Genomic DNA, 24,039 nt, shown 5'->3' on the forward strand with positions numbered 1-24,039 from the left:
GAGAGCGGGCGGCTCAGGCAGCGCCGGGGCAGCCACGGTCGCGGCGCGCCGCTGAGGCACGAGGGCCCCTGACGCGGCGCGGGGCGGTGGCGGGTCCGGCCCGGCCGTGAGGGATCCGAGGGCGCTCTGAGGGCTCTCTGAGCGCTGTGCGGGCTGTGGGAGCTCTGAGGGCTCTCAGGGGGCTCCTCTCACGCCGCCCCCCCGGCCCGCCGACATGGCATCGGGGCTGCGCGCCGCCGGGTTCCCCCCCTGGAAGCGGCACATCGCGGCGGAGCTGCGGCGGCGGGACCGGCTGCAGCGCCAGGCCTTCGAGGAGATCATCGTCCAGTGTAAGCGCTGCTCCTGCATCCGTCCGTGCCGTCAGTGCCTGCGGGGACGGGGCAGAGCATGGACCAGGCTCTGCTTGGGGGGCCCAGCAATGGCACAAGATGAACGGGCGGGAACTGATGCTCAGGAAGCTCCACCTGGACATGAGGAAGAAATTCCTTGCTGTGCAGTGATCGAGCTCTGACCAGGCTGCACAGGGAGGGTGTGGAGTCTCCTCAGTGGGGATATTCCAGAACGCTCTGGATACAGTCCTGTGCCACGTGCTCTGGGATGGCCCTGCCGGAGCAGGGAGGGGGCACCAGGTGACCGCCGTGGGCCCTTCCAGCCCGAGCCGTTCTGGGATTCTGGGGTTGCCCCTCCTCGAAAGAGGGAGAACCGGGGGGGCTCAGGGCCCGGGGCCTCGCTGTGCCGCTGGGACGTGTTTGTGGCAGCTGGGAAAAGTCGGGGTTCTGCTTTATCGGGGAAAATGAGTAGTTGTTTCTCTCAGTTCCCTCAGAGGATGAGGCGCTTTGTGGTGCGGACAGTGATTGAATGTGTGAATTGTCTGCCCGATTCCTGCCCAGATGCTTGTGGAGTTGGGAACAATAGTGCTATTGACCATGCTCACGGTCCTTTGTCCTACCGGGAGCTGCTCGGGGGGCCGGCACTGTCTGTGCGGGGCTCCCCTGCCCGGCCCTGTCCGGAGCGGTCACCCGGGGCTGGGGCTGAGCGGGGCTGGGGCTGAGCGGGGCTGGGGCTGAGCGGGGCTGGGGCTGAGCGGGGCTGGGGCTGAGCGGGGCTGGGGCTGAGCGGGGCTGGGGCTGAGCGGGGCTGGGGCTGAGCGGGGCTGGGGCTGAGCGGGGCTCTGAGCGGGGCTCTGAGCGGGGCTGGGGCTGAGCGGGGCTCTGAGCGGGGCTGGGGCTGAGCGGGGCTCTGAGCGGGGCTGGGGCTGAGCGGGGCTCTGAGCGGGGCTCTGAGCGGGGCTGGGGCTGAGCGGGGCTCTGAGCGGGGCTCTGAGCGGGGCTGGGGCTGAGCGGGGCTCTGAGCGGGGCTGGGGCTGAGCGGGGCTGGGGCTGAGCGGGGCTGGGGCTGAGCGGGGCTGGGGCTGAGCGGGGCTGGGGCTGAGCGGGGCTGGGGCTGAGCGGGGCTGGGGCTGAGCGGGGCTGGGGCTGAGCGGGGCTGGGGCTGAGCGGGGCTGGGGCTGAGCGGGGCTGGGGCTGAGCGGGGCTCTGAGCGGGGCTCTGAGCGGGGCTCTGAGCGGGGCTGTTCTTTTTGCTGTCGTCCGAGGGGCTGTAAAGAGCCTGAACTTCGAACTCTTCCTGTTCTGTCAGATAACAGTGCACTTGAGCAGTCTCTCTCTCTCTGTTACGCTTTCTTACACCAGTCCCACACAGCATCTGGACTAAGGAGGAATTCTTGGGGTTATAGGTGGGTAGTGCCTTAACCTGCTGAGATCAAAGAGAGAGAGCACACTAATGTGGTGGAGGCTCCCATAGCATTTGGTTGTGTCACAGTAATTAAAGAGACTAGATCATAGCTGGTGGGAGAAGGTGGGAATCTGGATTTGCTTTCTGCTTATCTTCTTAATTGCACTTTTTGCTCTTTCAGATAACAAGCTGCTGGAGAAGTCAGACCTTCATGCAGTGCTGGCTGATAAGCTTCAAGCAGAAAAATATGACATGCAGAGCAGACATGAAATCAGGTGTGTAAAACTCCTCCTCTGTGGTGCACCCTGTAACCTAAACCTTACACAAACAGCTTCTGGGACACTGCAGTGATCTGGCACACAACGAACTGGGAAATCTGTTGAACTAAAAATAAGTTACAACTGTGTCTAAGCATGTGATGAAGTTACAGTACATTTACAGAAAAGTCTGACCAAGTTTGGGACAGAAATTGATTTGTCACAAACTCAAACTCACAGTGTGCAGATGGACCAGAAGGAGCTGCTGCTTCTGATCTGTTTACCTTGTAATGTTTATAATATTTACCTGCTCTTAGTTCCTAAGGATTATGAAATTGTTGGATTGCAGTGCAGGGAGAAACTGATGTCTTGGTTTCTTTCAATCCGTGTTGTTACATAGAAGGGGAGAATAGAAAAAAACCATGATTGTGAAGTGTCAGTCCCAAATAAGCACCAGATGCTAAAAGGAAGGTTTCTTCTGCCTGCTGTTTAGCAGGAGTCCTCTCTAACCTGGGAATAGCACTCTGGTGCTGCAGGCAGAGGTCATGCTGCTCATTCTGCTGGTGTTTGACTCCACAGCAAAGCAGTGTCCTTTGGACAGCCTCTACATCCCATAGGGAAAGTCTCTTGGGTTCTGCCCTTGGTGTACTCGAAGAAAAGGCAGAGCTAAGGAGCCCAGAATTCCTACTTCTGTGGGAATTGCTTCCTCTGTTGAAGTTCTTTTTACCCTTGTCCTGGAACCAGCACAGCTCTGTAATGCAGAACTGTGCAGATGTGTCTGACTGGGGTACAAACCAAATCAATATAGCACAGAAGGAGGATTTGCAGGCAGAATGTCAGTGTTTGGCCAGCAGGCTGGAGTGAACTGTGTGAGAGTTCCCAAAAGCTTCCTGATGGCTGCAGTTGTCTTGAACCATCTCCAGTTTATGGGAATCGGATCCTGGTTGAGCAACTGCTCCAAGAGATGGGGCTGGAGTCGCTGAGGATGAGAAGACAAGCACAGAAACAGCACCTTGAAGTAAATACTAAGCTGAACTCTGATACTGTGCTCAATATATGACAGTTTTTTGAAACAGAATTACTTTTCTAATCCTAGATAGCTGAGGAAAAATGTTTTTACTTCCCTCAAGGCCAAGGGAAGAGTACCTAATTCTGGCTATAGGGGTATGCATGGCCAGAGTTATAGGATGTGTTGGATATTACCACAGGACTTGGCTTCCTATCTGTTTGCACACAGTGTTTCAGGAATGCAATTAGTGCAGCATTAGTTCAATGAGGTGTTGATTGGTTGGTTGGTTGTTTTTTGAGAAGAGCATTAAGTTACTGATATCACTGTGAGGCCTTTCAGCTTCTGGATGCATTATCTGTTTCCCACTGGACTGTTACAACGTGGAATGACTGCAGAAAGGGATGCAATTGCCTTGTTCTGTTTGTCTGCTATAATGAAGTTAAAATTACGATTTTTTTAAAAGTTGTAATTCAAAATATAGCAGCAGATGTGCTCAGAGTCTGTGTGTGATGTGTGTATGTGTGTATATGCCTTTTAAAAGCCTGTTTTTCTCTATTTCTGCCTCTGTGCTTTCAGAGACATGAGTGGTAAATGTTACGGTCACAGTTGTTTTGGGGAAGTGATATGTGTGTTCTGGTGTGTAGAAATTCAAGATTATCTTACAGTAATACTGTGTTGTAAAACACAATTAGTAATCACTCCAAAACTTACCTGCAATCAGGGCATAGACAGCACAATGGAGAAGTGACTTGTCACACCTGGCACTGTAAACCCAAGAGCCTGGGAATTACACCCCTGATTCCCTGGATTTTGTTTCTGTGCCCTCTCCAGATACCCAGCATCTTCAAGGTCCACCAGCTCCCTCCGGAACAAATCGAGGGGGTAAAACATTTGTAATTGTTCCAGCATTTGGAGAGTGTGCTTTTAAGACTCACTTATCTTTGTGTAAATTTAAACAAAGGCTAGTTATCTTCCATTTGATTTTGAATTCTGTTTTACAGATGTACAAAAAGGTGAATCTAGTCCTCAGGAAATGTAACTTTCCAGTGCTGTGTAGTGGCCTCTTGGTTGGTGCAGGAGTGTGTGGTGTGGGAGCCAGGTTTGGTTTGCTGTGAATGACCTGTGTCTCTGGTGCAGTGTACAGAATCCAAGGGAGGCAATGTCCCGAGACTGTCAAAGGCACAGAAACAACTGATTCTGGTTTGTGACATTTCTTCTCTCTCCAGCTGCAGCCCAGGACACGATGGCACGTGGAATGATGCTCAGCTGCAGGAACTGGCACAGCTGAAGATAAAGCACCAAGAGGAGCTCACTGAGCTGCACAAGAAACGTGGCGAGGTCAGAGAGTCCTCCCGTGCTCTGAGTGGTCCCTGCATGGTCCTCGGGGGGTGTGACCTTAGTTTTACCAAGCTTATTAATCATCATTTTTTCCTCCTTTTGTGTAGGGCCTTTTTAAGCTTCCCCAATTTTTGATGATTAAAATCAACCAGAGGTGGCTGGTCTGTAACACTGACACCAGGAGATGAGAGCTTACATTGTCAGCACAGCATGATTTTTAAGTGCTTAATTTTGTGTTTCACTGATAGGTTTTTAACTGTACTAGAGGAGGAAGGAACTGATGTGGGTCACAGAGCTGTGTATGACCACTAGTTCTACACTGAAAAGTGAGAGCATGTGTGGTTTCACTGGTCTTGCTTTGCAGCACCACTGCTGTGAGAGGGGATGGAATAAACAAGCACAAGCAAAGGCTGAAAGAGCCACGGTGTTGGACTGGAAAGGGAGAGCTGGGTCACAGCCCAGGAGCTCTGTGGCTATGGCACTTGGGCCTGGAAGAGAGGAAAAGCCAGGGAGTTTGAGTTTGTGTTTTTGGAGGGGTTTTTTGACAGGGAAATATGGAGGCTTCATTGGCAGAATTGGGGTTTTTAGAAGCACAGTGATGGACTAAATGAGTCCAGAAGCTGGTACCTGAATTGTACTGCAGACTTCTATAGGGAAAAGGTGTGAATGACCTGGAAAATGCTATCATGCTCCTCTGAACACATTTCACTGGAGGTGTGGAAAAGCTCCAGTGTCAGCAATTCTGAGCTTTCCAAAGGGGAGACAGCTTTCTACAGGAGGTGTGCACCAACTACTCAGGGCTCTGACAAGTCCTTCTTTCCCCCCAGGGTGGTGTTCTAAAAGCCACCTGCCCAGACAGGTACTTTTCTCCCAGCTCTGACTGGAGAGTTGTGATCTGGCAGCTGCAGCTCTGTAGTGTTGGCCTGTGCACTGCAGACACTCCACCAGCAACTTTCTTTGGGGGGAAGCTCTTGGTGACACCTGAGTTTACAGTAGGACCTGCACGTCTCCTGCAATGGCTGTCCTGGCCAAAGCAGGAAGATTTGTTTCTTGGTTGTCAGCACTCATTTGTTGGTTCACTTACTTGGCAATTTTTAGTTTCCATATTAATTTTTCTACTACTAAAATTTCTTCCTAATATGCATTTTGTTTGATGTGACTTTAATAAAGAAACTTTTTGAAGGAAGAGAGAAAGGACGGTAAGTTTTTAACAACCCATTTTTGAAAGTGGATTCTCTGTTTTAATGACCCATGTGATAAGGACAGTAAACAGATCTGCATAGGAAGCTGGGGAAAAAAGACCTTAAAGGTGTGATCCATACTTTGAATCGGATCACAGCTAGGTTGATACACAGACCACCAGTGTGTGTGCACTGGTGGCTGCTCAGGGTGTGTTATCCAGCTGGCAATTTGTAACGTGATTTTCTCCTCTCCATAGCTGGCCCAGTCTGTAATTGATCTGAACAACCAAATGCAGCAGAAGGACAAAGAGATGCAGATGAACGAAGCCAAGTGAGTAGGAACTGTTTTGTCTGGGGCCAGACTTCTGTTTGAGTTCTTCATTAGAGTTATAATGTTCTCTAGGAGTCCTAGCCAGGGGCTAAAAATGCCTTTGTGAGGCATTGTGCAAACAGCACAGAGAAGATGGCATGGGTCCCAAAGGACATCCTCATTGTTTTGTATATTTTGTTGCCATTCCAGGATTGCAGAATATTTGCAAAAGATTTCTGACCTGGAAACAGAGTGCCAGGAATTGCGTAGCAAACTGCAAGATCTTGAGCGAGCTAATCAGACACTGAAAGATGAATATGATGCTCTCCAGATCACCTTCAATGCCTTGGAGGAGAAACTAAGGAAAACTACTGAAGACAACCAGGAGCTGGTCTCGCGCTGGATGGCAGAGAAAGCACAAGAAGCCAATCGTTTAAATGCAGAAAATGAAAAGGATTCAAGGTGAGATCCATGACCTGTATTTGATAAACTCAGTGTATTTTTCAGTTATGAGTGCATAGGATAAAAGCAGATTTAGTTTTGATCTCTGAGATCTCTGTTCTTGCACAACACAGTGAGAGTCCAGAACTTTGTGTTCCTTCTTCTGACCAATGCAGACTGATGCTTTGTGAAAACATTCCTGTCTTTTAAATGAATAAAACATGTTCTTTTGTTTCTTGAGCAACATTTAACTGTGGCCTGAAGATTATACATCAGATAGAAACTGGGGGTTTTTTTGCTGGTATTATATTTGGACTTCTGTTCATAATGAATCTTGTACTGCTCCTAGTTTATCCATTTTTGACTTAACTAACTTCAGTGTTTTTTGCATTCCTCTAAAATGAGCATCTGCCATTAGACTGAGCTACGTATAACTTGCAAAAATAGCTTTGTATGGTTTTTTTTCCTTGCAAAATATTTTTTCTTCTGAATTGCTTCAGCTTACTTCCCAGCTAACAATACTTGGAGAGTAAGAGCTATACTGTGAGCCTCATAGTAATGGGCAGTTTTGTATTAGCTTTACTAACATAATCATTATTTTGGCAAGTTTTTGCCCTCCAAACTAATCCGTATCCATATGAGTCATAAAGGGCCATGGGTTCACTTTGCCTTATTGCCTCACTGGAGTGATCTTGTCCTTTGCTATTCACCATAAGAAAACTGTGTCTCCTGCTTTGAGTATCTTGAAAATCAGGATAAAATAAGGGCAGTGGACTGATTTTTTTTATATTTTTTTTTAATTTTATTTTACTTTTTTTTTTTTTTTAAGCTTATGAAGCCCATCAAAACTGTGCAGGGTAGCCTTTGGAGTGTGCTTTTTTTAAATAACCCTGGGTTCTTTTTCTTAGGAGACGCCAGGCCAGGCTGCAGAAGGAGCTGGCAGAAGCTGCCAAAGAGCCCCTGCCTGTTGAACCGTAAGCAGTCGTGATTTCTAGAGTCTCCTTCATAGTTTGTGCCTCAGGTCTATGCAGATACATGTTAAATGGGATCTTTGTTATTTCTAAACTGGGTGAGGGAAAGGAGTGTTTAAACTTTCATGTAAAGTCAGAAATGCACAGTAATTCTCCCTGCTTGAACTTACAGAAGAAGGAGCTCCGTTAGGACTCAAAATAGATGCTTGGGCTGAAAGTCCCAGGAATGGTTCATATGGTCAGTGTATGTTGTCATCTCAGCATAAAAATATTTGTTGTATGATGCCTTTGGTCTTTAAAATAATTCTTCATGAAATAATGAAGTCATGAAACAATTACTCTGGAGTTGCCTGGATTTTAAAGGGTTAGACTACAAATGTGCTCAAGGATTTCCTGTAGGAACAGGTACCGAGTGAGTCAACGTGGGTGAAAATATATCCCTCACTTCCATGCTGTGAGGGATTTGTTGTCTGAGGAAAAAGTAGATCAATGTGGAGTTACTTTACCTGGTAAGCCAAAGAAGAATCTCTCTAGTCTCTTGTTCTTTCTCTGCTGTGTTTACCCCTGGGTGGTGTTCAAACAGGTGACTGGAGTGGGCAGTGGATGGTGTAGGTGCTTTGCACTGGGCTGATAAGGTGTAAGCCCAGTGCAGGACAGCAGCACCTGCTGCACTGTCACTGGGCACTGCTGGGAGTCTCCAGTGCAGTGTGCAGGCTCCTTCCTGAGAGCTGTGTCTCTGTATTCTCATCCTGTGATCCTGTTGGGTCCTGTGCTGCACGTCCTGGCACACGATAGGAGCAGTGTATCTGCTCTGGGACAGGATCTGCACAAAAGTTTGGGATGGGGAGTAGGAGAGAGCTTGTAGCATAATTGCTTCTGTAAACTACTCAAACTGCTTCACAGATGGTTTGGATTTCTTCTTTGATTTTGTAATTGGAGAGAGTTTGTGTTGTATAAATGTGCTGCTTAATGAAGGGGAAAATTGCAGCATTTCAAGGGGAGTGCCCTGGTGTTTATATTCACTTAAAACTATGTTGTTAACATGGAAAGTTCTTTTGCTACATAGTTTTAATAGCACAAACTTTAGATTTTTAAAAAGAAATATTGGCAGAACTTGATAGTGTTTTATTGAAATATCAGCTTGATACATTAAATCAGAGTGTATATTTTCTATAGCCTTTTCATGTATACTGTCCTGCAAAATCTTAGAACAGAAAGTGCAGCTATGCAACAGTCCCATCCTTTTAACTTCTTTTGCAGCTGAGTGTTACCTGATGGCAGGAAATTGGTTTACTCCTATTTAAAGTCTGAGTTTAAACTTCCTCCTCAATCAAATGGCATTAGGTTGGTCAAGTGTGTTTAAAAATAGTTTGTCCTGCAAAATCAGCAGTGAAGGAAAAATCATCCTTGAAGGAAAGAAATACTAGTTGTCAGAGCCCATGGTGACTAATGGGGGAAAATGTTCAGCATTAGCTGAGTAATTTACGTGGATTGATTTATGGTACATGTGTTGGAACCTCACACTTGTGCTCAGTCATACAGCAGCACTTCAGTGGAATGAACCAAAACATCCCTTGTACTTAGTGGTGCACCACCTGAAGTACAACAGTACAGAAAGTATGAGGATGTCTTTGGTGTGGGTGAAGGAGGACAGTTCAGACTCTTGTGCTTTTTTTAACACTTCCTTGTTCTGAAACAGCAAAAGGTGCTGATGCAATATCACCTGTATTTGGTGGTGCAGTAACTCGTGTTTTTGTTGTTCTGTAACAACAAATACAATTAACAGCAAATACAGTTCACTCTGTAGTGAAGCCTCGCCTGAATGTGGTAGGTTGTTCTAATGCTGTTTGTAGTGCTGAAAGCTGAAGTAGAATATCTGTAGTAAGGAGAATCTGGAAAGGAGGTCTGGCAGTAGAAATAGCGGCTGTGGAAATCCAGCCCTGTGACCAGTGATGAGGAATTGGCAGCTGGAAAGAAAAAACCTGAAGTATATTTGCTGCCTGTGTTTGTTTTCAGACTTAGCATGTTGAATGTTACCTCTTTGGCAGTGACAGCCAGGTCTGTGTGTTGTCTGGACCTACCTGCATGTTACTGCAGCTGCATAAACCTGGAGTGGGCTGGGCATGGACACTGGCAGACCCTGGAGCAGGGTCACCCTGTCGGTTGTGCCTGTTGCTGGGTGGTTTCCACGGGAAGCTGTGGCTGGTTGGGAATGAGATGTTCTCTCTCATTCCAGCAGGGATGATGACATCGAAGTGCTGGCGGATGAAGCCTCGGACACAGCGGAGGAAACCTCTCCAGTGCGGGCTGTCAGCCGCGTGGCCAGGTATGTGGGCAGCAGGGCTGTGGAGCATGTCACTGAGCAAGAACAGGGGGCATGGGAGAGTTGGAACAACACTGTTGGGAATGTCACCTAGGGTTTTGAGTTGCCTTTAGCTGGAACACAGTTTAGTACTTCCACCAGAGCAGTAGGAAACTCATGTCCTGTGTTCTGTTACTGTGCTTAAGATGTGCTGGTTCTCCCGTGCTGTTTTAACTAAATTACACTAGTGCCTAAAAAATCTGTTTAATCTTAAAGTTTTAAAAACAAAATAGTTAATAACATGGGTATAACAGTGCCTGTTGTGTTTTGCCTTCATTACAACACATGACATCAATGTGACTTTGCAAATAGCTGGGTTTAGCTGAAATACTAAAATAATCTTCACCTAGATTAAATGCATCTGTTTCTTTCTCTGAAATAGCAGTGAGTGGAAAGTAAGAGGTAGTTACATGAGTTCACAGATTAATTTGCTTGAAACTTCAGACTTAGCACACTCATATCTAAACCCAGCAATTCACAGGGTGAGGTTGAGGGAAGTTGCAGAAACTTGACTCACAAGCCATGTTCTGAGTTGCAGTTACTGGTGACTTTTGCACTGATGCCTTTGGTGTTCTCTGTCTCTGGGCTGGGTCTGCAGGGGAGGGAGTCCTTCCAGGGACGTGTTGCTATGAAATGTGTCTGTATTGATCTTTATGTGGAGAAGCTGTTCGCAAGGTTTAAACCTGTGCTCCCCTCCTTCAGTAAGCGACTCTCCCAGCCAGCTGGAGGCCTTCTGGACTCTATCACTAATATCTTTGGGTAGGTTAGAACACTTTCACCTCCTTGTTTTGTATATTGGTTTCAATGTACGCCAAAATCTTGGTGATACAGGGAATACGAGCAAGTATTTTCAGCCTTTCTTCTAGCTTCTGCCTTTCTTTTTTTTTTTCTTTTTTGTTCTCCTCAACTTCCTGTTTCTTCCATCTTGCCGTGTGCTGACCTCTGACCTTTCCCTCCAGTCTGTCTGAGTCTCCCCTTTTGGGACATCAATCTTCTGATGCTGCCAGGTGAAAACATTCTCCGCGCTTAGTCCAGCATGTGAATGTATTCCATTGAAGTAACATGGAACCCAGCTGCGTTGTCCTGATTAGATTTCAGATGTTGATAACTCTGGCTAGAAACTGTCTACAGTAAGAGAGTAATGAGCCCCTCTTTGTGGAGAGAGTATGTGGGGTTTGCTCTTACTTTCCACTGCACTTTGCTCCTTTAATAGGGTTGTTTAAAATAAGTCATTGGGTTCTGTGCTTAGTGTCCAGAGTGGAGCCAGTCCTTCTAAGCCAAGCTCTGCTTTAGGTAGATGGTCTTTGCTTAAATGGAGCAGCCCAAGGTGTGGAATGGAGCATTTTGCTGCCAGGGATATAGTGCTACAATGGTGTTGAGTCTCCCTAGACGTAATGATGGAGCTGCAGTCATTGCCATGTTTCTCTTCTTATTAAAAAAGTAAGGACTGCTCCAAAATGAGGTCAGTAATCAGTTCAGGTAACTTATCTGGTGAACTGTGAAATACCTAAAGCCACAAGTGAACGTAGTGTTATACAACAAATGTAATTTTTGAAAGATGGGATAAAAGTTAAAAGTATCTTCCCCCATTTTTTACTTGCTGTACAGGGTAGTTAAGTGACAGGTACGGAGGGATGAACTCAAGAGAAACAGTGTTCCTTGTTCATTTTAAAGTGTTTCTACTTTGTTTCATCTCAGGAGGCGTTCTTTATCCTCGCTCCCTGCCCCCCAGGATAATGTAGAGCCACATCCAGGTGCCAGTAAGGAAGTGAGAGTGCCCACTACTGCCATCTGTGTCTTTGTGAGTATAGAACAAATTCTCTGCTCTGCCATTCCTTTTACTGTCTTTGGAGGTAGTGAATCCTCTTGGTGTGGGAACTGATGTTCTGGAGCTGTTTCTATTAGCACTGTCAAACAGGAAGGAGTTCTTGGTTTGGTAGCACAGTTCATTCCCTGTAATTCTTAGCCCAGGTGTTTCCCAGAGCCAATGTGCTTGATGTCTGTGTTACTGAGGTCGATGATGACAAAGAAGTTTTCTGAGGGCACAGAGGAATTACACTCCATTACCCTCTTGGCTCCCAACAGTCTCTGTTCTATCATGCCATAGTAGAGCTGTGATTGAGGAAGAGATTGCTGACAGTTTGGGATTAATTCAGGCCAGTTCTCCACAGTGAAGGGAGTTGTGGCACCAAATGTAATCCAACAGACCTGGTTAAGAGGAGCTCATGGTGGTGGGGTGTCTTCATTTGCTGTGCATGATCAAAGGTTTTCAAGCTGAGACCTCCTTTATGTGTTCTTTGGCCTCACAAGGCGAAACTTAAATTTCTGTGCAGGGCATTGACTTCTGAATGAAAGGTACTGCAGGAAATTGTCTTGTAATGCAGCTGCTTGTTTGAACAGGTATCTGGAGCTTTCTCGGGCTCTCCAGAGCTGGATGTGGGTTTTTCATGGGTGTGAAATGACTTCTGTTTTTCATCCCTAGACCCGGCGTGGCTCACTGCAGCGTGCAGGCTTGTGTATTCCTGCCTGCCCTGGTACCAGCCTCCCTAGCAGAAGTCGTGGGGTGGAGGAAGAAGCAGTGTTACCTTAAGGGAGAATAGGGTCATGACTTAAGTGACAGCTGGAGCTTGAAAAGGGACCATCAGCAGAGGAGATGTTAGGCTTTAGCTCCTGTGTTTTGAACCCAGATGGAATGTCAAGACACATTTGTTCTGGCGCAGCATTCCAGGAATTAATGCAAGGACTCTGTGGCAGAGGTGTGGCAGACACAGGGAGCAGACTGGGCTCACCTTTGGAGAGATGAGTAGAAGGCAGAAAAGGAAATCACTTCAGCCATCATTCTCAGCCAGAGCTTCTAGGCAAGGCCTTTGACCAGCTTTGTTGTGAGTGGCTCCTCTGCACCTGCAGGGAGATCAGATTTGAAGTGGGATGACCCCTGAATATGAGCTGGCAGACCAAGTTCAAGCAACAAGTTGCAGACAAATATAAGAAAGGCTGGTTTTGAAGGAGCAGTTACTGAAAAGACTTAAAAAGGAATGCAGCAAATTAATTGATAATGTGGTAGTAATACTGTGTGGGTAATTTAAAACCGTGAAATTAACAGGGCAATAAAAAGGAATGAATATTAAAATTTTCATAGGTTTTAAAAAATTAAGAATTCAGAACATGAAGCTGTGAGAAAGCAGGGGTGTCACTGCACATGCAGCTAGGAAGCACAGCTTAAGCCCAAGTTCTCTGGAGAAGGTGCTGTCACACTGTGCTTGCACTACTTCATCACCAGTGTAAGGCAGCATTATCACCAGTGCACTGAGGGAATGCAGTTCATCTGTTAGGCTGTTTTCTAGCAGACTTGCCTAACTCAAGCCTGACTTGAGTGTTCCATGGCTGCATGAACTATTTGGATCATGTTCTATGGCTGTCTCTAGATGGAGGAATGAAAAGTTAGTTTCCTTCTACAGAATATCACCTGCTACTGTTTTCTGTCCTGTCCTCTCTTACTTTTTTTTTCTGGTGTAACTTAAAAGCCACACCGTAGGAAGCATTGTAAGGCTTTTGCCAGTTTATTATCCCTGCTGAGTCCTTGCTGTGATGTGGTTCTTTATGTGCCTTTGTTTTTTTTCTCCAGATAAGGGTCAGCCTTTTTGCTGTCTGTACCCCACCAGCCATAGCAGAGTTTGTCTGTGGCTTTGCTTCCTATAAACTGCTGAAAGATCCACAGCTCTGATTCTGTGTAACCTTTTCGTTCTGTGGCTTTGTGCTGTGTGGGGTTTGGGCCTGTGCTGATCCCATTTTGGGTGGCTGTTCTTTCCTGCCCTCAGGATGCACATGACGGGGAGGTGAATGCAGTGCAGTTCAGCCCTGGCTCCCGGTTACTCGCGACAGGAGGCATGGACCGGAGGGTTAAGCTTTGGGAAGTCTTGGGAGGTAAACCTTTTTGCTTTGGGGTATGGTGGGCTGCTAAATAAAGTCCTATTATGGTTCACTTTGTGTCAGCTTCTGTTCTAATCCGTTGCTGAAGTTTCTGTTCGTCTTTCTCTGTGCAGATAGGTGTGAGCCCAAAGGTTCCCTCTCTGGTAGTAATGCTGGGATTACAAGCATAGAATTTGATAGTGCTGTGAGTATCTGTGCAATATCCACTGTTTGTGATTGGGAATTAATTAATGGAATTATGTTGTTCTCTGCTATCAGTTTCCATTCTAGTTGAAAAGTTACCTAAGAAATGAGTGAAAACCCAAGAGTAACTGCAAATAGTTAAAAGTGTACAAAAGATCGTTATTTGGTAAGCTGCAGTCTGTAATTCTCTTCTTTGCTTTACAATTCAGAAGATGATATGCAGCTCAGACATTGGCTGTTATGGGCTATTATGATAAAATTACAATAAAATACACTTGGCTTTGTCTAAAGTAAGAAATTAGTCTTCAGCTTGCCACTGAAGCTGGCATAACAGCACAAAAAAGCAAATACACTGAGGCTTTATTTCTGTGAAGTTTATTTTCTTAAGTGTTTTACTGAGGTCTGTGATGAATAGTAAAAGGTCTGATTATCCCAAGACTTGCACTTCCATGACCTTTTCTCCCAGCAGTTTCTCACCAGTCATGGCACAGTAATGTTGTGGCTGGCAGAGTGTTTGCTGACAGCTTGAGATGTGCTCAGTTCATGTTCGCCTGGAGTATCGGAGACATGACTGGGATCAGCATCCTACAGTCCTGCTTCAAGGAGTTTGGGGTCTTGGATTGTTCTAACTGGACACATGATCTGACTTTTGTGCTGAGACCTCTCCCATAACACAAAGCAGACATAACTTCTGCCGTTTGGGGATGATTCCGTGTGCCAAACTTTATTGCCACCCAAAAGGATCCTTCCTGTGGGCACTGACCAGCTTATTAGAGATGTGCTGGTGCTGTTCATCTGCAGGAGAAGCTAGTTCTGATTTTTGCTTGAACACATTTGAGGTGAGAACTACCTGAGGTGAGATGTTAGTGGACTTACAAGGATTCAGGAAAGTCTTTTGAGGTGGACAGGGGTGCAAGCATGAATTCTGTGGTGCCCATTCTCCGTCATGGATGACTTGTGAGAGCCTAAAGCCTTGAACAAGTCAATTTATCTCTCCTCAGACAGATTTAGTTTTTGGAATCTTAGCTTAAAACGTTGGAATTTTAATGAAAACTGCAAGAATCAGGCTAATTCCATCTGAGGCCCGTCTAAGCACGGCTTTTTCCCTGTGGTGATAAAATAAATAAATAAATAAAGAGTAAAGAAAAAATATGCCTCCACAACAGATGAGGGTAAACTAGAACCTGTTTCCTCAGTGCAGCAGAAGGGAAAGGAGAATGTCCTTTTTGGTCTGGTTATAATTATATATTCTTATAAATTCTTATTGTTACAATAAGTATATTGTTTTATCTGTAGTCATGATTCTACAGATCACCCCCATTTTGGTGATAAGCAGAAGCTTTAGCCCTTTTGGAAGGAACACACTAACTTTCCAGACTGGCATATGCCACTGTGTTTTTGGTTTTATTCTTTTTTTCCTGTGGCAAAATAGCACTAACAAGGTTTTAATGATTTATTGGAAATATTTGAATTTAATTTGCAATCTTGACTTAAACTTGAAGGAGTTTTAAATGAAACTTGTGTTCACAGGGTTCTTACCTCTTAGCAGCTTCAAATGACTTTGCCAGCAGAATCTGGACAGTTGATGACAATCGATTACGGGTGAGTCTCATGAGGCAAAGAGGTGTTTCTGTCTTCTATTCCCATTCTGTCTAATGGGGATGTGGCAATTTTGGAAGTTGGGCATTTACAGGCACTTTTAGTAGTTATTTTTGTTAACAGGTGCTTTATCTCTCAAAGGTCTTTGTAGGTGCAGGGTTGGTCTGTGCACAGCCTTGCAGGAAGTCCCAGTTCCTGCATATTTTCCCAATGCAGCCCATTGCAAACTTTGCCATGTAAAGGACACTTCTGTGCCCCCCTCTGGGGAAGGTTAAATGCTTCCTGTGGTTTATGCAGTGCCACCTCAATGTTTTAGCCTCACTCCAAGGAGAGGGCTGCTGAAAAAGGGTTTGCAGAAGACAAAGAGGGACTTTTGGTTTAAGTCAGGAGCAGCTTTCTTGAAAAGGAGCCCTTTGCCTGGCTGTCCAAGGCAGCAAGCCTGAACCTGCCAGACTTTATTCTCAATGCCTTTTGAAAGGTTCCTCCTCTCCTCCTAACTCCTTTTTACTCACATTCTTCTCTACCACTTGGCTCTAATTTAAAGGAAGTTTCACCTTTGATTGACCGAAAGAAAAGTTTTGGCTCAGCTTTCCCAGAGTTTGGAGGTTTTTAATTGTAGTTTCCTATGTACTCTTTTCCTCAACTTTTTGTTTTAGGAAGATGCTACTTTGATATTCCAAATCTTCTGATATTTCACATGTTCGTTATAACCAAGAGGTGCATGATAATTCACTGAGTAGTTCTCAGTGTGGAGATGTGAGGTCTCAGTTAGGAAAAGTGAAGAATATCAGTTCTTTTGCAGCTTCTCTTTGTTGAATGTGAATTACAGGGAATACCAGTTTAGCAGAGTGTAGATTACTTGCTACAAAAAGTTAGTTATGCCTGCAAACATCCACCTGGCTTCATGTAATCTTCCTGTAATTTTTTTGGAGTGCATTCACTGTTTGCTGAGATAAAATAGTGCACTCTGTTTTGAGAGTGTGTGGTATGGATTTGTCTTGGCTTGCACATGAGCCAGGGGCAGTGAAGCTGAAATCACAGTGAACTGTGCCACAAACTCCTTGCTTGAATGCAAATATCTGCCTGTAATGTCTGTGCAGCAAGAGCAGAAGAGAGATGCAGAGTGAAAGTTAGTCCTTGCTGGAGTTTGTGTCCTTTCTTAAGACAAAGGGGTCTTTTTGAGATGATCTTTGACTCAGTGTTGTGTATCAGGGTTTTTTTTTTTCCCCAACTTTGTTCCCGTTCCATTCTAAAGGGTTTTTCTTTTGTGTTTCCCAAGCCCAGATTGCTTTGTGTAGTTTGATAGTCCTTTGAGTATTTAAAGAAATCTAAGTATATAGAAATATTTCTCTCTTGTTTTTCATAACTCTTCAGTCGTTCATGATCTGTTTTATGATTTAGGATGTAAATATTGAACAATTCTAAGTGAACACAGTTCATGTTCTCAGCCCCACAGAGCCTCTCCCTGCACTTACAGAAGCTGCTGCAGGGAGTCTTTCTGAAATCTCTGGTTGTCTCAAGCTTTTAGGCTTGAAGATGTAACAACAGTCGGGACTTGATACCCTGTTGTGTCCTTGAGGGAAGCTCATTATAAAACCAGGAAGGCACAATTTGCATTTGCAGCATGGTTTAACCCCTTCTCTTGGCTCCTGCAGGGCTGTGTTGCAGTTGCCATGTGTCCATGAAGTGTAGGTGAATGGAGAGTTAGGAAGGGAGCTTTTGCAGGTTCCTGAGTAGCAGGAGAAGCTGCAGCCAAAGGTGACCTGTGTCTCCCAGCTTCAGGCTGGACTCTGCGGTACTCACTGCTCCTACTCACTGTTAGTCTGTGTTTAATTGGAAGAGATGTTTGTTCCTCCAAACAATGCAGTAGATATGCAAGCTGTGATTGAAGGCAGTGGAAATACCCAGTTTCAGCCTGTAAATCTCTTGTCCTCAGCACACCCTGACGGGTCACAGCGGCAAAGTCCTGTCAGCCAAGTTCTTGCTGGACAACGCGCGCATTGTTTCGGGGAGTCACGACCGGACCCTCAAGCTCTGGGACCTCCGCAGCAAAGTCTGTAAGGAGACACAACTTCTGTCTTTCATCCATGTGCTTCTGCTGAATGGACATGGGAGTCTGGCACCAGATAGATTGTTTCATCTCCTTGCTAGTCTAAAGAAAGGAAAAAGTAGCAGCCGTGCCATCGTCTGTTGTTATTCAAGTAACTGGACTTTTTCTGCCTGTTGCCCGGAATGTTCCTGTGTGTGCAGGAAGCACTGTTAATGCTATTACACTTGATAGCAGCTGTGTTTTGGGAGGGTTCTTTCTTTACCAGTCTGAGGGGGTGTGCTTCAGTCTTTCACTAAAATCTTGGAGCCAGGTCAGGTTTTCTAACCCTGAGGTGGATAGAAATGTACCAAAAATTTCAGTATCTAAAATTGCTAAGATCCAAGTTTTTCTTTGGGAGAAACACCTTGTTTCCTTGGCTTTTTTTCCTATTGATGGCTCTTAAACTTGCTTGCACTTGAGAGACTAGTTGAGATTCAAGGTTACCTTGATACCTGGATCATGAGCAGAGGTCAAGGAGACAGTTTCATGTTGTTTAACAGCAACAAATTATAGCTGGCTAAATATGAAGTAGAAGTAAAGCAGCTGTCACAGGCACATTTAAAGGGATATTAGCCCCAGCAAAGGAGATTAAGAAGGGCAGAGAGGTTGCTGAAGACTTAAGTCAGGATTATTCTAAGACAGAGTTTGCCCCGTGGCACTCCTTGGGCACTGCTGTGTGTGGCCACTGTGTGTGTCAGGGGGTTAGTAATTGTTTTCTGTCTCTGTTTTCCTCAGTTTGTACAGTGTGAATTTAAGTGTGTCACCATTGGTTTCTCCTTTTTAGGTATAAAAACAGTGTTTGCAGGATCTAGCTGCAATGACATCGTGTGTACTGAGCAGTGTGTAATGAGTGGACATTTTGATAAGAAAATCCGTTTCTGGGACATCAGGTAAAACTGTCATAGGAGAGCTTATGGTGTAGGAATGGTTATGGGACTGCTGTCAGGTTAGTCTGAGCTAGGGAATTTTTCTACCTGAGCTGGGAAGACTGTTGTAGGAGTTGCAGAAGGCCATTGAAAGAGACTTTTTTTACTACTTTTATACTATTCAGTATTTTGGATTTTGGATTTTTTTTGAGGGGGATGCCATTTCTTTTCTGAAAAGGCAGCCTGCTTGGTGGTAAATACTCTACACTGGTCAGTATTTGCTGTTCTAGGATGGGGTTGTGAGGAAAGTTGTATCTATCTGTCATCTGGAAATGTTATCCACAAGGTGGGATCTAGCTTGGGAGAGAAACAAAACCTAAGAGTAAACCAAGTAATCCTTTTTCTCCTCTTATTCCACACTGGGACAAGTCAAAGTTTTGATACAGTGGTTTGTCATCTGGATCCTGGTTCACTGCTGTCTTTTTCCCCTTCCCTTTTTTCCCCCTTTCTGTCTTTAGGACTGAAAGCATAGTAAAAGAGCTGGAGCTGCTTGGAAGAATCACAGCTCTGGACCTGAACTCGGAGCGAACAGAGCTTCTGACCTGTTCCCGTGATGATCTGCTCAAGATCATCGACCTGAGGGTTAGTGCTGTCAAGCAGACGTTCAGGTGAGTGTGTTCTTCACAAGAACAGTGGGAATTTCAGAACCCTGGGTTGTGGATTGTCCTTAGTACTGGCGTGTTTTTCAGTACCACCATGGAGAGAGCAGTCTCCTAACTCTTTTTCTACATGGTGGCAAAGTTCTCTAGAATCTGACAGCAAAGATAAGGGGATGCTGGAGTTTATTTTGAACCATGCAGAAATCCTTTAACGTGATCTTCAGAAACAACCTGAAAGTCTCTCTTCTTATAAATTAGCTAACAGTTATCTGATTCTAACTTTTCAGTGCCCAGGGATTCAAATGTGGCTCTGACTGGACGAGAGTTGTGTTCAGGTAAGGTCAGATATAAGCAAGGTGCCTGATAAATCTTTCTGCAGCCAAAGTGGGCGATTCCTGATGCTTGGCTGCACTGGTCCCACTTACAGCCAGGAAAACTGGGGTGGAGTGGGTGACTGACCCAGCGTTTCCTCTTGGTCAAGATAGTGTTGTCTCTAGATGTTGATCCAATGTCGTGAAACACTGATTTCAGAGTGCTTTCACCTCTTAGTGCTGGCAGGTGGTAACACATAACTCTGAAAAGAGTAGTTAGCGCCCAGTTTCTTGCTTAGGAAGTTGTGGGTGGAATGATGGTGTGTGCTGAAAATTGCTGACTTGTTCTTTGCCTTCTGCACCATGTTTGATCTCGTAGCCCTGACAGTAACTATGTGGCTGCTGGTTCAGCTGATGGGGCCCTCTACATTTGGAATGTGCTTACTGGGAAATTGGAGAAGACGCTTGCAAAGCATCACAGGTGAGGAAGGCGGGACATGCAATCCAAAGTGGGGATCTGGGTTGTGAATCTCGCTGAGCGATGACAGAGTTATTGTTGTACAGCCTTGCAACTTACATTGGTGTGTGAGAATTCTTAACATGCGGATTCCTTATGGGTTCATGGCAGTATTCTCTAGGTTGAATTAGGTTAGATTTGTTATTGTTACCTTCTTAAACTGAGATATGATTCTAATAAAGTACATTCAATATATTTTGAAGAAACTGTACCTCTCTCAGGCTTATTAGAAGGCCAAGTCTCTTGAGAGCTGAGAAAGTGCTTTTTAGTTGATGATCACAGTATTGTAGTATTTCATTCCTGTGTTCAGTGTTGTGGAATTCTGCTTTCTTGTGAACTCACCCCTGGCTTCCGTTTCAGTTCTCCTATCAATGCAGTGGCGTGGTCGCCAGCGGGTGCCCACGTGGTCAGTGTGGACAAGGGCAACAAGGCTGTGCTGTGGGCTGAGTTCTGACTGCTGGAGGGTGCACGGCTCTGTGTGGTGCTGCTGCTCCGTGGCTGAACAGGAGGGACACCCGAGCCCAGACTCATCCTGAGTTGGGATATTGACAAGCACATGGGCTTCGCTTTCCGGAGGGAAGTTCCAGAGCAATGGAGGAAGGAGCCTGAGTCGGACTTCTTACGGCCATCACTGCACTGTGGCACTTGGACTCGGCGAGGGATTAGCTGTTCTGGATGGAGAATGCTACTTAGTCATGCCTTTACATGCAGTATCTCTGCACCAAGTGGAGCAGAAGATACTAGCAGGATTCCTCACCAGACAGCTGTGCCAAATACCCTGTCACACAAATGTATCTACAACACTTCTGAGGTGGAAATGTTGGGAAGGAGTTACTGTGTATGCTGACTTAAAACATGTCCTGTCTCCTGTGTTCTGTTCTCGTGGCCAAGTTCAGGTGTGGGGCGAGAAGATCCTGAAATGTGGACAGGTCCTGGGCAGTGTGAAATGTTGGAACAGCTTTTAAAGAGAGTCTCCTGTGGCTCTGGCAACTCTGCCTTGGAGTTTTACCAGCTCTGTTTGGATCTGCTCTGATCCTGGCACAGGCTCTCCAGCACTGTCCTGTGAACTCCTTGTATCAGTTTCACTTGCTCCTGAGGTGATGGTCTGTTCTTCAGGACTTCTGCACCCGCATGTTGAAATGCCCTTCAACAGCTTGGGCATCACAAAATAGAAGATTTTTAATCTTTTTATACCACAGGCAGTTTGGTTTCTGGGCGTGAGGAGAGAGAAGTTCAGCTCGTTGAACTCGCTGTGGAAGTTGTGCTGCTGTGATGAGGAGTGTAGTCACACTGTGACTTCAGTCCCAGAATGTACGTGTTCGGTCCCTTTTCCTGTTCATCCGTCCTGTCCTGGCGGCTGTCAGTAGAACACAGGGGAGCAGTGGGGTCAGGTCCCAAATCCATTGTTTGTTTTGGTGCTGGCAGTTCCAGGCCATTTACCCCTTCTCGAGCACACGTGCAATATTCCCACTCGCGCTGGAGCCCTCTGTGTTAGGGAGCGGTGTCTTGGCTCTGTCCCTGTTCTGGCACCCCAACCCATGATGTGGCTGGGAGGGACCTACCTGGCATATCTTTATCCAGCCAAACCTTTCCACATCGTCTGGGCCTCAAGACAAGCCACCAGCGTTTTATTGCCTTTTTATTTGCACTTTATTTTCTTCTTTCCCGATAGTGTTTTACTGAGGAAGTGTGTTCTTCTCAGGGGCTGGGCTGGGGGCAGTTGCTCTGACAGGCTCCCTCTAACCCAGCCTTTTGTTCAGACACTTTCTGCAGAGGGGACTTAGAGTATATGGGGCAAAGTTTTTATTTATTCAGCTGCCCATAAGAACTTGATTGTAAATAAACCTGTGTTCTGCTTTTAAAACCCCACAGTGCTCTGATTCATTCATTTGTGTGTCTGTGTGTGTGAGATCTCACTGGGAATGAGCACAGAGGGGAACCTGAAATGTCATTTTCCTGGTGAAGTGTGGGTTTGTGTTCAGCCACATTGTGGGATTTGGTCTGGAGGGGCAAAGAGGATAATGCTCCAAGCTTGGAGCTGGACATCCCACAGGTGCAGCCTGGGCGTGCCCTGTCCCAGGAATACTGCCTTGAGACTGAAGGAAGTCTTGCCACACTGAACAAGTGCCTCTGTCCTTGAAAGGCTGATGTACTCTTGCATGTTTTGGATAAACTACTGAACAGAGGAAATCAGGATCTGTATTTCAAACACTGCTGAAAATAGAAGGCTTTTCCTGCCGTGAGACTTCAGCTGCTACCTTGTGAAGTTTTGAAGCCAGGAATAGGAGTTGCACATTTCTTTAAAAACACAAAACCCCCTGTTGAAGATGGTGTTCTGGTTCCAACTTCAGAGTAATGAAGCAAAGCCTTCAGCTCTTCAATGTGCACACTTCATAACTAAGAGCCATCACTCACCACCCTCCTTTTGTCATAAGAAGCTTCTGTCCAGCTCATGGAAGTGAGAACTGTAGTAAAAATGAAAAGTTGGTATTCTGAACCATTTCTAAAGGCAAGGTGTTTTTTCTTCTGCCTGTTGCAGTGGCAGACAGTCCTTGGAAAGGCACCTGCCACGAGTCTGGGTGACCTTGGTTACTGTGGAAAAGCAGATCCCTAAATGGCAAGTCAGCATGATGAAAGATTAGTGGGAGATTAACGTAATCAAAACTGCAGGCTCTGCTCAGGAGGATCAGAATGGGTTTAGGATGTTTATAATTTAGGCTGCTACACTTGTGTTTTATTACAGCATGGACACAGATCTTGCACAAAGGGCTTTATTTGGCCCCTTGATGCTGTTATGAAGCAGGTTAATAATGCTGAAGGGTAATGGCCAGCTAGCTAAGACCTTAAGCATTTTAGATTAAAGTTCCTTAGCAGCAAGGTATGCAGGAAATTCTAGTGAGCAATTTTAGCTTTTTTTTCCCCTATATTTTGATTACTTCTGTTGCCTCCTGTTCTGCTTCAGCCTGAAAGGGAAGAAGAGCCAAGGAAGGGACCTGTGGTGCAGAAGGGGTTGTTGCAGTTTCATTTCTAAAGGTGGAGCTGCCCTTCAAGTGGTTTTGGGGCTGGGCTAGGCATCTTTCCCCGGATCGAAGGGTTATGGAGGAGCTGTTTCCAAGGTCCTCTGAGAATGTTTGCAATGGCACATGTACCAGCAGGAATGCTCATCCTCCCCTGGAGGACTAATGACCCTGCAGTGGCTGCAGCACAAACTTGTACAAAACCAGCACTCTCCCTTTTGCTTTTGCAAAGTGTGACTGAATAGAAGTTGTTAATTTGCTGAGCTAATTTCTGGAGTTTCTTCTCTACTTCCCACAATCAGGACCTGGCTTTCCTTCTGCAGCACTGGCACATGTAAATTTCTGTGGTTTAAGCCTGGCTGGTTTGTGTTTGCCAGAGTTGAATAGACAGAGCAGTGATTAAGCTCTCCAAATAATCCACCTCCAGTTAATAAAATGTTGTTGGAATTTGGAAAACTCTGAAAGAGCTGAGGAACACTGGTTCTGTGGTTCGTTTTTTGGAAATAATTTGTGTAACCTGGCCACTATATTCAGGCAAATGTCGGTGATGGTTTGTGAAAAGCAAGCCTGATTTGTGACTGCAAGGTTGCCTGAGCTGGAGGGGCTCTTGGGCTGGCAAGTTGAGAGGATATCATGTGATCCCTGGAATCAAAGGAACACAGGCAGCCAGAGGAAAGCTACAGCTGTTCCTGCAGCTTGCAAGCCAAAAATTATACATGCTGTAGAGCAAAATATCAAGGCCAAATTCACTGGTGGGGGGTAAAGCTACTCTTGGAAGATTTATGAACAGAAAAGCTGAAGTTAATTGAAATATCTGTTTCTTAAATCCTAGATGATGTGCCTCTCTAAGTAAATTAAGGGAGGGGGTGTACTAACCAGCAACAGTGTTTCGCATCACATGCCAGTGGGATGTTGGTGAAACAGTAATAGATCCATTGCTTAGTGATTGTGAGAATAACGCATTGTTCTCAGTGTTTGATGGTCCATCAAAATGGCATTTTAGTCTTTTCTAAACTCCTTTTCTTGTAAATGGCTTTTGTCCCTTCAGCTTCTTACCAGGCTGGAAGTCTTGGAACCCCAGGGAGGAGGAGATGGAGCATTAGAGTAAATAAAGCTGCTTTTGGTAACTGTCCTGTGCTATGTAAGTGTGCAGTGTTTGCAAAGCATGTGAGTAGGACGCTGTAGACCTCTTCCCTGACTGTCTGAGTGTCCTTAGGTAATGCCTTATGTTGCTGACTTAACCACTTCCCGGTTGACCCTTAGCCC

At 45.7% G+C, this 24,039-nt stretch overlaps 1 protein-coding gene and 2 non-coding genes across 9 annotated transcripts; all 3 read left to right on the forward strand.

The window, feature by feature from the left end:
- The first annotated feature begins 53 nt into the window (after nt 1–53).
- ATG16L1 (autophagy related 16 like 1) lies at nt 54–24,009 on the forward strand. 7 transcript variants are annotated; one of them, XM_032697503.1, is made up of 19 exons: nt 54–329; nt 1,915–2,008; nt 4,226–4,337; nt 5,776–5,849; nt 6,039–6,290; nt 7,178–7,243; nt 9,480–9,566; nt 10,305–10,361; nt 10,562–10,609; nt 11,301–11,403; nt 13,421–13,526; nt 13,646–13,716; nt 15,246–15,317; nt 17,251–17,371; nt 18,188–18,293; nt 18,788–18,937; nt 19,216–19,263; nt 19,619–19,720; nt 20,117–21,625. In XM_032697503.1, exons 1-19 carry the CDS (start codon nt 215–217, stop codon nt 20,208–20,210), a joined length of 1,878 nt encoding a protein of 625 aa, XP_032553394.1. In that variant the 5' UTR covers nt 54–214; the 3' UTR covers nt 20,211–21,625. The 7 variants fall into 7 exon arrangements, with proteins under 7 accessions (XP_032553394.1, XP_032553398.1, XP_032553396.1 ...); XM_032697504.1 differs by lacking the exon at nt 20,117–21,625 and adding an exon at nt 23,822–24,009 and having other exon boundaries at nt 109–329; nt 9,477–9,566; XM_032697502.1 differs by having other exon boundaries at nt 111–329; nt 9,477–9,566.
- LOC116792038 lies at nt 11,615–11,884 on the forward strand. The gene has a single exon (XR_004358982.1).
- On the forward strand, nt 14,115–14,377 carry LOC116792037. The gene has a single exon (XR_004358981.1).
- Nucleotides 24,010–24,039: the final 30 nt, after the last annotated feature.

This window comes from Chiroxiphia lanceolata, chromosome 10, assembly GCF_009829145.1.
Source record: "Chiroxiphia lanceolata isolate bChiLan1 chromosome 10, bChiLan1.pri, whole genome shotgun sequence".
NCBI lineage: Eukaryota > Metazoa > Chordata > Aves > Passeriformes > Pipridae > Chiroxiphia > Chiroxiphia lanceolata.

What these genes read in the sequence shown, in the direction of transcription:
- ATG16L1 (XM_032697502.1), top strand. Translation starts at nt 215, where the DNA reads ATGGCATCGGGGCTGCGCGCCGCCGGGTTCCCCCCCTGGAAGCGGCAC. An exon ending in GAAAATGAAAAGGATTCAAG is followed by an intron (nt 6,291 to 7,177) that starts GTGAGATCCATG and finishes TCTTTTTCTTAG; the next exon opens with GAGACGCCAGGCCAGGCTGC. An exon ending in TCTATCACTAATATCTTTGG is followed by an intron (nt 10,362 to 10,561) that starts GTAGGTTAGAAC and finishes CTTTCCCTCCAG; the next exon opens with TCTGTCTGAGTCTCCCCTTT.